This window comes from Salvia miltiorrhiza, chromosome 1, assembly GCF_028751815.1.
Source record: "Salvia miltiorrhiza cultivar Shanhuang (shh) chromosome 1, IMPLAD_Smil_shh, whole genome shotgun sequence".
Lineage (NCBI taxonomy): Eukaryota > Viridiplantae > Streptophyta > Magnoliopsida > Lamiales > Lamiaceae > Salvia > Salvia miltiorrhiza.
This window is the reverse complement of record NC_080387.1, coordinates 73,311,479-73,323,635: the sequence shown is the minus strand read 5'-3', so window position 1 is coordinate 73,323,635 and position 12,157 is coordinate 73,311,479. Positions and strand designations below refer to the sequence as shown.

At 32.4% G+C, this 12,157-nt stretch overlaps 2 protein-coding genes across 2 annotated transcripts; both read right to left on the bottom strand.

Annotated features, from left to right (window-relative positions):
• Positions 1–104: 104 nt before the first annotated feature.
• On the bottom strand, positions 105–924 carry LOC131006008 (zinc finger protein ZAT12-like). The gene has a single exon (XM_057933160.1). The coding sequence runs from the start codon at positions 791–793 to the stop codon at positions 302–304; it is 492 nt and encodes a 163-aa protein (XP_057789143.1). The 5' UTR covers positions 794–924; the 3' UTR covers positions 105–301.
• A 6,433-nt stretch (positions 925–7,357) lies between these two features.
• On the bottom strand, positions 7,358–8,098 carry LOC131006036 (uncharacterized). Its single transcript, XM_057933196.1, has 2 exons — positions 7,767–8,098; positions 7,358–7,675 (listed from the first exon to the last, which is right to left on the bottom strand). The coding sequence occupies exons 1-2, from the start codon at positions 7,857–7,859 to the stop codon at positions 7,577–7,579; spliced, it is 192 nt and encodes a 63-aa protein (XP_057789179.1). The 5' UTR covers positions 7,860–8,098; the 3' UTR covers positions 7,358–7,576.
• Between the last annotated feature and the right edge of the window lie 4,059 nt (positions 8,099–12,157).

The window sequence follows — 12,157 nt, the reverse complement described above, 5'->3', positions numbered from 1 at the left end:
ATAATAATAATAATAATAATAATAATAATAATAATAACATCGCAATTTAATTTTCATCATGCATATTTCAAACCAGCTCTTAAAAAAAGAGAAACAATCAGAAGTTAAATAGAAACAATATTTGATGAATTTCAAATAAAATCCTATACATCACTAATAAGAAATGAACCATCAAAGTGGAAAGAATGAAGGTGTTCTAGTTCTATCTCCGTAAAATAAAAAAAGATTACCAAAAAAAAATCAAATCCAAGATCTAATTAATAAAAAAAAGATGACCAAAAAAATTAAATGAAAGATGTAATTATACATACGAAGAAGCAATAAAAAAATACTGATTCTCTAACGGAGTCAAGTTGAGATCGAGGGAGAAGACCCTCCTGTTGTTCGGCTTCTTCACCACCGGAAAAAGGGACAACGGCGGCGACGGCGGCGGCGCGCGGTGGCTCTGATCAACCATGGCCGTTCTGTGCCTCCTCATGTGGCCTCCGAGGGCTTGACCCAACGGGAACTCCTGCCCGCAAATGGAGCACTCGTGGGTCTTCGGCTTCGGCGGCGACGGCGACGGCGGCTCTCCGCCGCCGCCCAGTCGCGGCTTCTTGTGGCTGGCGCGGTGGCCCCCGAGCGCTTGGAACGACGGGAACTGCCTGTTGCACGTCTTGCATGTGAAGATTCGCGACGAATCTCCTCTGCCGTCGCTGGCACCAGTGCCAGCGACGGCAGTGGATAAAAGCATCAAGCAGTTGGCCATGACGGAGATGTCGTCGGCCTCGCCGTCTCGACTCCTCTTCATCATAATTCCACGATAATAATTATAACTTGTGGAAAAATTAATTAATTAAATGATGGGACTTGGGAGAGGATTTTGGATTCGAGAGTAATGTTGAGAATGAGAGTTGAATGAATAATATGATGAAATTATTTTGATGTGTGTGTATATATAAGAATAATTAATAGTTTTCTTTGTTAGTTGTAGAGTAAGACTTAGATATAGATATTGACATTTCGCATGGAAGAAATCAACGAAATTTTTTCTTGATGGAAAAGTAAGTCAAATAAATGTGCCGTACCTCAAATTTAATTTTCCGTCACTCCGGACTATAGTTTAATTATTTTTACTTAATTTTTCTTAGTCACAGACATGATATTAGTTATAGTATATTATTATACATATATTGAGCATGGACTCGCTATAATAATTCTTACTACTAAAATAATACTTTCATTTTCTTTGAAAAAAATAAATGTACTCCTTCGACCAATTTTGATGAAAATAGAATCGTATAATATATTAAGTATATCTTTAATTATTGATTTGTCTCGTTGGTCAAGTTATTTTGTTTTCTTTTAGATGTTTAGGGTTTTACTTAATATAGGAGTTTTTATTTATATATTTTATGGGAGTCGAATTGAGAGTTAAAATGTAGAGGGTGAGATTGTTTCTTTCTCGCGATGTTCTTCCGGTATTCATATTTACATTAGTGCTGTTTTTATGCTCATGTTTATATATATACACTGCATTAATAATATTTGTTTTATGACAACAGCAAATTATAAAAAAATCATTAATGTTCCAAATTTATTTTTAGTTAACTCAGATTTATTATTATTATTATTATTATTATTATTATTATTATTATTATTATTATTATTATTATTATTATTATTATTATTATTTTGTTCAAAATAGGAATTTAAGTGCTATTGTTTTGATATAAACACTACCATGTTCTCTCATCTCCACTCTAATTCTAATATACAAATAATGTTATATTGATAAAATATACTGCATCCATTTCACTCTAATAGACTCGTTTTCCTTTTTGGGATGTCCTATTAGATTATACTCGTTTTCCATTTTGAGTAAAAAAATGTATTTAGTTAGTATGGACTAGTTTCTTAATTTCTGTGCCTAAAGAAGTTAGTCTATTAGAATGAGACGAGACGCAGGAAGTATATATATAATTTTTTGCATAAAAAATAGTTTTAAAAAACAAATAATTATTTGTGCAGTGTAAATGCGTACGGATGAAACGTCATTGAGCACGCAAGCATGAGTTAGCTAATCGGACTAGTAGTATTGAAGTCGTTGTGAGTTGTGATTAAATAATACTACTAATAATAACAATACTATGATTCTTCAATATTTCTAGAATTTTCCAATTGATAATTAAATGTGTGAGCTACCCGATTGTATAATTACATGTAGTTGAATATTGATTTTATATTAGAGAATAATAATATATTTTAGATTTTGTCAACGGAGGAAACTGCATACTTGATTAGTAGAAGAGCAAGAAACCTACGTCTACACGTTTCATCTAGAAGCATTAATCTTTTTGTTCACACAACTATAATAACCAAAGTCAAAGCAGATAAACTTCAAATGCAAGTATTGCAAAACTACTAGATGCAAATGAAAAAGGGGCAATTGCCTAGAAAGTGTGGGTCTTGATATATTTTATAGTTATAACAAGACTTTTTAATTGCAGTTTTTTAAAAAACAAAAGTTGTTTTTTAAAATTTTGTTATAACTAACTTTGATAAGATTATTGGTGAAGTGGCTAAGATGTTTCACGGCATCGTTTTGACCAGGGACGGAGCCAGGAATTAATTTCGGGGGGTTGAAACTGTACGGGGGTTCGGGGGCGGTAGCCCCCGGGAATTTTTTTTTGGGCATTTTGTATATTTAAGGTATTTTTTTTTATTAAAATACGAGCATAATACTAATAATAACGAACAATATTTTCATATATTATATAATTTCAATATATCACAAAACTTTTTTTGGACATTCCGTATATTTAAGACATTTTTTATTAAAAGACAAGCATAATAATAATAATAACAAACAACATGTTCATAGATTATATATTTTCTATATATTATAAATTAGTTTCAATACATTATAATTTTTTTTTAGCATTTCATACATATTAGGCATTTTTTATTAAAAGACAAGTATAATAGTAATAATAACAAACAATATTTCATAGATTATATAGTTTTAAATAACGGAATTATCCTTAAATTAAGTATATATATGAGAGAATATAATAACCAAATACTCTTTTATAAAACAAAATTATTTTATAATAGGTATAAACATATATCTATATATATTAAAAAAAAAAAACTCAAAATTTGGGAGGGGGCTCTAGCCCCCCCTGGATCCGTCCCTGGTTTTGACTATGTTCACCACGTTATCCCGGGCTTGAAGTTGAACAAAAAAAATTATAAATTGCATGAAAATCAAAGCTCGATCAATTATTTTTATTTATTTTTTTGAAGTTAAAGGGGGAAAAAAGTCGAGCTTTGATTTAATGTAATTGGTAAAAATTAATGGTGTAAACAACAATTTATAAGATATTAGAATCAAATAAAAGTATCAAACAAAAAAGAATAATGCTAACTAGGGGTGGAAAATCGGGTATCCGCGGGTACCCTACCCGCAAAATGCGGGTACCCGCGGGACGAAAACTACCGAAAACGACACCCTCACCCGACCCTCTTCCCCGATGCGGGTACCCGAATACCCGCAGCGGATACCCGCTGCGGGTATGAGGGTACCCTCACAGTCCCGCAATTTTTTTTTTAATTGTAATTTTGCGGGTTTTTTGTCCCGCTGGAGGGTATTTCGTCCCGCGATAGGGTATTTCGTCCCGCGAGAGGGTATTTTGTCCCGCATTTCAAAAAAAAAAATATATATATATCCTTTCTATTTTTAATTTTATTTTTAAATTTTGGTAAATTGGTTTAATTCCTAATATTATTAAATAAAATTGGTTTAATTCCTAATATTTATTGGTTTAATTCCTAATATTATTAAATAAAATTCCTAATATTATTGGTTTAATTCCTAATATTATTGGTTTAATTCATAATATTTATTGGTTTAATTCCTAATTGGTTTAATTCCTAATATTATTAAATAAAATTCCTAATATTTATTGGTTTAATTCATAATATTATTGGTTTAATTTCTAATATTTATTGGTTTAATTCCTAATATTTAAATAAAATTATTTAATTTTATTTTTTAAATATTTATTGCGGGTATGCGGGTACCCGCGGGTATACCCGCGGGTACCCTCTACCCGCGATTTTTGAGGATCCGATACCCGCACCCGACCCTCCACCCGAATTTTGCGGGTATCGGGTACCCGATACCCGCGCGGGTATCGGGACGGGTGAGGGTATACCCGATACCCGCTACCCGATTTTCCACCCCTAATGCTAACATAGATTAAACGTGAACGATGTTCTTAAAAGGTGCTCACGGAAAATAATAAGCATATCATTATATATATTCTCAAATATTCAATTAAACGGAACCAATTTTAATTTCTAAGATCACTAAATGGGATTATATATTTATATTTAATGTTCAATTGCCTAGAAAGTTTGGATCTTGATATATTTTGTAGTTATAACAAGACTTTTTAATTGCAATCTTCTTTAAACAAAACTTGCTTTCAAATTATTTTGCAACTAACTTTGATAAGATTATTGGTAAAGTGGATAAGATGTTTCACGAGATCGTTTTGACTATGTTTCACCACGTTATCCCAATTAAGTTTATCATAAAAATTTACAAATTGCATGAAAATTAATGGTGTAAAATAAACATATCGAAGAAAAAAGGATAATGCTAACATAGATTAAACGTAAACGATGCTCACGTAAGATAAGCAGCATATCATTAATATATATTCTCAAATATTCATCTAAACCGAACCAATTTTAACTTCTAAGATCACTAAATAGGAGTATATTAATATTCAATTCTGCAAGGAATCTATTTATTTGAAGCAGAGGCTTCCTAGTAATACAGAAACAATCAGTTTTACTACTTTTTAATCATTAAATTTTGTCAAAAATAAGAGTCTAGAACCAAAACAAAGTTTCAAATTGGGCTCACGTTCACACGGAAATCATGGCTTTGCTTTTATGGAAAATTGACCAAAATTTTTGTATGGTATGAACACAAGAATGTGACCGAGTAAAAAAACAGAAGCTTATACATATACACAACACAAACACACACACACACACACACATTACTTAGCTGTTTTTCTTGAACTCCATTTGACTAGTAAGCCTTCGTGTGTGTGTTGTCGTCACTCGGTGCGTGTAAGCTACAATGGCAACTTCACTATTTTACTTGCCACATAGATAATTTTCCAAATGGATTTAGAGTTATTATTAAAAAAATAGTCCAAAGTTTGATCTCATGTTTAATTTTTTAGCTCAAATTTTCAAAAATTACAAATACAGTATGAACTTATCTATCTTGTTCAGTTTATATCCCAAGTCGAAATTCCTGCCAACTGAAGGGTGGCGTGGCTCGCAGGAAGCTGACTAATTAAAAAAATTACTCCCTTCGTCCCGTGATTCCGTGAAACATGAGTAATTTTTTTTGGGCACGAAATTTAAGAAAGTAGTATTTATAGTGTATTAAGTGTGGTGTATTAAATGTGGCATGTGAAAAAGTGAAAAAGTAAATAAAGAAAAAAACTTTTGCCGTATAAGGAAACATAACAACTTTCGTTGGACGGTCTAAAAAGGAATACGGACGGGAGTACATCATTTTCTTTATTTCCACATCGGCTCTCAAACGTTAGATTTTACATCAGATTAAAATCTAAACTATTAGATGAAACGGTGATGTTTGGGAGCTTATGTGTAGATAAAAAATCTATAAAAAAAGTCTAATAATTTTTTTATATTATATATTCAACTGATAGAACCTAAGCTACAACTCAATACTTAAGTCTCTATCATAGACTAACCACTTGTGGAAATTTTTCCAATGGGACTGATCATCCTCTCGGACTAGCTACTGAGAAGGTCATACCTCACAAATCATGTTTTGATCACCTGGAGAAACAAAATGGCTTTATACATTATATTGGCATTCCTGACTCGGCTGAAAAACGATCAGATCATCATTCAAGCATTCATTCAAAGTGCTATGAAAGGAAGCAACACTTGGAAATTTATAAAGTTTTTTATTAAGAGAAAAATATTAAAATGTTTTGAGAGAGGGTGGGGGTTAGAAGGAGGACAATCCCACAAGTTTGTACACACATACCTTTAGGCTGTACAAACAAATATGGAAGGAAAGGAGATATGAAGTATAAATTGTGTACAAATACCATTACTTATCATAGGTTTCCCTTCATATCTAACTACAACTTCTTTGATTCATATTTCCACAGTCATATTGAGATAGGTGATGGAAAACATATCTAATGCATCAGGTATATACTTCCTCCGTCCACCAATTCTCGACTCATTTCATAATAGAACAAGTTTTAAGAAATTAGTTGAGTGTGTTATGACTTGCGAGTAGAATAAAGGTCCCACCTTTATTGTAGTTTTGAATTAATTAATTTGACTGAGTGGTGGGTCAAGAATGACAATATTGGTAAATAAAGAGTACTTACCAAAAATAGAACCGGGTCAAGTTTTGGACGAATAAAAAAAGGGGTCGTAAATTGGTGGACGAAGGGAGTACTATATAGCATCTACATGACCACTCATCCACATTCCCTCAGCTCATCTATTGACAAGCTAATTCCTGTTTGAATCGAAATCCAATAACATCCATGCATAGAATTAGAGTTTTAAAAGAACTTTTATCAAGATAGATTGTCTTATAAGTTTATCAAGCTAATCACAAAAACCAAAAGTTCCAGGGTGCATCATCCAAAATCAAATCTAAGAGAATAGATCATAAATATTTTAACAAGGACCTAACAATTTCAGATTGTTTTTTCCACTTTTAGTTCGACATTTGTGCCCTGAAAATGTGTTTAAAAACTGGTAAGCCTTAAGTGTTGGTTGCAGAGTTTTATGACACACTTTAGATTTCTATACTTGACTCACTACAGGGCTGCAAAATACTTCAGAAGAGTAGTGTTCAATCTGAAATTAAAAGGAAATGGTATGGCTGTCCTTGAATAGGAAAGCTCAAGTTCGACATCCAAACTATACTTGGATAATCAACAAAAGTTAACCCGAGACTGAATTCCGAAGAATTTCTTGTTCCAATACCTAGGTTCCATTGCTCATTTACAATATTTTTCCAGAATGAGACGAACAAGAACTCTCACATTTCCTAAGTAGAGCAATATCCTCCAGCTAAATCCTTCCATCCATGAACTTGATCAAATCACTAAAAACTGCAACTAAACCTCAAACTTCTATAACACAATTGTATTATATTCCTTGTGATTATGAAAATGGCCTATGCTGAACTACCCCTATCCCACCAAAAGGCATCACTCACTCAGATAACTAATACACAATATTAATTGAAATCTTCACTAAACTAAGGTATAATGAAAAGCATAACTTCGTGCTAAAATCATTATTATTTCCAACAATTATTCCAAAATCTGCAACTGTGCCTAGATAGTTTCAGCAAGTCGACCCAAAATCAAACTAGAAATTTCCTACATCATCATCATTAACTTCCAAATTAGCATTCGAAACATATAAAATAATCACAACGATCGAGCTAATCGAACTCAACCGCAGTCCAATTAGTCGAAGAACTCACGGAAAAATTAAATTACTGTTTATCGGCGGCCTTCTCGTTATCAGATTCCGGATTGAGGTCCCCAAACTTCTGCTTGAACGAATCTTGCCGCTGCAGCCACATCATGTGCCCCTGCGAAATAAATATGCACAAATTACAAATCAAATCGAATAATCGGAGCATTTTGCACGCATTTTCTTCCGAATTTGCTGCGGTGGAGAACCTGGAGAGCAGCGGCCCACGCAATGATGAAAGAGGCGACCCAGAACCTCCTGTCCTTGAGCAGCTTCCGAGCTTCGAATTTTCTCGTTTCCATCGTCAAATTCCTTTAATTCTTCGCCGGGAATCGGCTGAATCAGCTGGTGCTACTACTGCTAGCTGCCATAATCGATTTGAAGGAAATGATGCGTAAATTGATATGGATAATGAAGCCCAAATAAAATTAGGGATTTCCTCATATTCGTAAAATGGGGGAATTTTTGGGCTTGGGTCCCTTCAAAATCCTAAAGGCCTAAAACAACCATTACTTAAAAAGGTGTAATTAAAAGGCAAATTGCATTACAATTGTCAATAGTATGATTTTAATAAAATTTGGACTATTCTCCCCCAAGGGGACACCAAACGGTGCGACCTCCTGTACGTGAACAGTGAAGTTTCGAGTTGAAACTTCACTGCTCCGCCTCCCCAACTCCCCCAAATCAAGAAAATAAAATTTCGACTATTTCAAAATTATAATTTTAACAACATGATTTTTGAAATGTAACGAATTAAATCATCTCTTTTATAATTTTTGTAATTACGTCTCCCTAATTTGTTCGATAATTGAATTATTGAGTTGGAATTTACGTGGATTGATTTGCCACATTATATTCATGTTACAATATTGTTTGCAATAAAATTGTTAAATATTGAAGATCAGGATGCAGATACAGGATACAATCCCTTTATAATTTGAGAAAAAAAATTAATTGAAATTGTACGAAACGGCGTTGTTTAGGACTCACAAAAATGATCTCGTCTTTACTAATCCACATAACCTTCAATTCAGCATTCCGACGAGCGGAAAAAAAATTAGAGGGGACAGAATTGCAAAAATTCACAAGGCGGTGATTTAATTCGCCAAACTTTAAAAGTCACGTTAAAATTACATTTTTAAAATAATTCGTGATTTTATTTGACAAAACCTCAATTAAATAATTAATTATTATATATTCTTTTTGTTTCTGCGATCGTGTGTTATTTTTTAAAAATTAGTATGTATCAATAATAATTTGAGTTGTACACATATCTAGTGATTGAATAGTAGGTTCTTCTGCTCATGTGGCACTGTTAAATCAGCAACGGACACATTGACTCGTGCTCACAATCGATTATGTTTTTTTTTTGATAAGGAAAGTAAATATTATAGAACGAAAAGGCACCAGTAGTACCAAGAAGATTACAAAATCATCGGGGATTCATCATTCGACATCCACCTATGAAACCCAACTCCATCATTAACAAAACCAAAAATTCTACCCCAACTCCACACTCTAGCTTTGATTTCTCCAAACAAGTTTGCACTCTCCCATCTTTTGTTCTCAAATCTACTCGCATTCCGCATTTTCCAAATAAGCCAAGTAGTACAACACCAAAGAACCATCAAGAGCTTCTTATTTCTTTTCCGGCCACTCAAACTAGTAAAGAACTGGAAGTGCGAGGGCACGTCATATGGCTGCGCCATGCTAACACCGAGCCATTGAAAGATTGCTTCCCATACCTTTGATTATGTTAATTTTATATTATGCTTCTAAGCTTTCATTTCAAATTAAAAACAAGAGATCTCATGTAAACTCCTTTCCATGTGAACATTAACACTAGTTATTAGCAGCTTAGAGCATCCACAGTAGATTTCTCAAAAATAATCATAACTTTAAATTTGAGCTAAAATAATAAAAAGTGAGATAAAATGATCATTCAGCAGATCACCTATATTAAATTGGACCCACAAAAAAATTTACACCCCCTTAAAACTAATCCTAAATTTATAAAATATATAATGAAAAATAGGAGAGCTGCTGTGTGTAGGGAAGACTTTAAGAGTATTTTTACGAGTAAAATTTTGAGAGATTTGTTGTGGATGCTGTTACGTAATAATTGGCACAATGTTTTGGCTTAAACAAAATATATACAAAATTTTGTAACTTCCAATTCTCAAAAAATAAAAGCATATTATCACTTATTGGGAATTCCTCGTCTGCACCATCAACTATTCCTCAACGTGCTATGCTTGCTGAATTTCAGTACATGATACAGTTAAAGCTTAAAAATATTCCTTATACATTTCCATAAAAATAAAAATTCCTTATACAGGGCATCTTCAATTATACTTTATGGCCCAATCGATATAATATATATAAATATATAGTGGGTGAGCTAGGGTGGACTGAGGGGGGTCACTAGACTTCCCTAAAATTTTCAAAAAAAGGAAGGGTATTTTTGTAATTTTACGAATATATAAGTCGAGCTATTTTATACTGTGATTGACATGCATGTTTTAGAATTGAATCGACGTTTTGATGAATTGAACACACAATTAATTTATGTATGTCAATATGTCATGGTTGCATAGTAGGGATTCAATATTTTTTGAATTTGATATTGAAAGTTATTTCGTCTTGCAAAGTTTTACCCGTCTTAATTTTTCGAAGTTGTTTTGTATTAACTTGAAAGTCAGTTTGAATGCTACTTTTTATAATTTAATTGATATTATAATTGTGTTAATGATTATTGTTTATTTTTAATTTAATTAATAATTTTATTGAAAAAAAAAAAGTTGAACCCCCGAGTCGACTTTGCCACTGTATTACAACTCAATGATATTTATTTGTATAATTTATTAAAAAAATGATTAATATATTAAATATAATTAACTATTGTTATTTTCTCAAAACTAAATAAATTCTCTCTCTCGTCGTACATGATAAATTGACATATTAAGAAATACTTCCTCCGTCCCATTTGAAATATCTTAATACTATAATTTTGAGATATTTCAAATGAGAGTGCAGGTTTGAGAGAGTATAGTTTAATGGAAAATCTGTTGCATTCAATCAATGAAGTGTCTAAGGTATACTCACAAGAGCTGTCACTTTAATTAATAGCAATTGTTGAACTATCATTTTTTATAAGATAAATTTTAAAGATTGAATGATACAATTAATTTGAATTTAATTTTCTTCACGTAGGCGGAATCACTAACAAAAATGGGGAATTATCCGAAACTATCCACATAAAGGTGGACAAGATTGAACTCAATACCTCTCACAAAAAAAAACTACCCGAAACTATTCACACAAAGGCGAGAAAAGTGCATGCACCGCCCTCTCACAAAGGAAACTACTCGAACCTACCAATACAAAGGTGGGAAAACTATACCGTACGCAGGCGGAATTGGACCCAAGACCTCTCACAAATAAGAGTGTTTAGGCGCCTCAACTTTACCGCTTGAATTAGGCTTCATTAACAATTTTCTTTGTATATATTAATCACTCTATCACCACAAGAAGAGCTTATTTTTTCATGAGCATATGGTGGTGGAGAGCTCATTATAAATTTTATAAATTCCATGATTTGTTGATTTTATTTATTATTATTATTTTCCTTTTATAAAAGGTGGCATAAAGAGGTGTGGGAGGATTCATGTGTTTGGGAGACAAAAGTGGGCACAATATCATGATTCAATCCAATGCAGCGAAACAAATAAAGGCGAAAAAAGTCATAAGCTTCATCTTCTGTTTTCTACTTTTTTCAAAATTTGGTACAAGATTGAAAGATTGTAGACCATAAATAAACTCCAATGCAAGGCCCCTTTCAATTACAGCTTTTGCAACTCCATCACACACCATTATTGCATCCACTACTCTTTTTAGGGTTTTAATCATTCATTTCTCTTGAGCCCACCCACTCTCTCTTGCCCCTTCTTTTATTTATTTTATTTTATTTTTTGTTGGATATATAATTTTTTGTAAGACTGTATGACGGTGGGCTCGAACTTGAAATTTTCGACCTTAATGTTTATCACTCTACTACTAAGTCAACACATACATTCTTTAATTTTTTTATATTGATACAAAGTGTAAATGAATCGAACTGAACTGAAAATATAATACTCTCTCCGTCCACAAAAAAATGTGACATTGTGAACGACATGAGTTTTAATAAAATGTGATAAAAGTTGTTAGTGGAGTAAGAGTCTCACTTTAAATGTGTGGGGTACTGTGGATTCTATTATTATAAATGAAAGTGGCATATTTTTGTGGACGTATCGAGAAAAAAAATTATGACAAATTTTATATGGACGAATAGAGTATTATCTAGATTTAAGATAGAGATTAAAACTTTGGTTTCTAATTGAAAGGCTAAATGAAGCAGCACAGATACAATAGTAATTTGGATTAATTTATTGGCATGAATTATGTTATTATAACATTCGCATTAATTGATTGATATTATTGGAAATAAAACATAGAATTAAAAAGGCATAAAATGAAAAATTTAGAAAAAATTAAAATTTAGAATTAAAAAGAAATAGTACTTAAAATAAAGGATTTCACTGCTTAGATGTTCACGAAG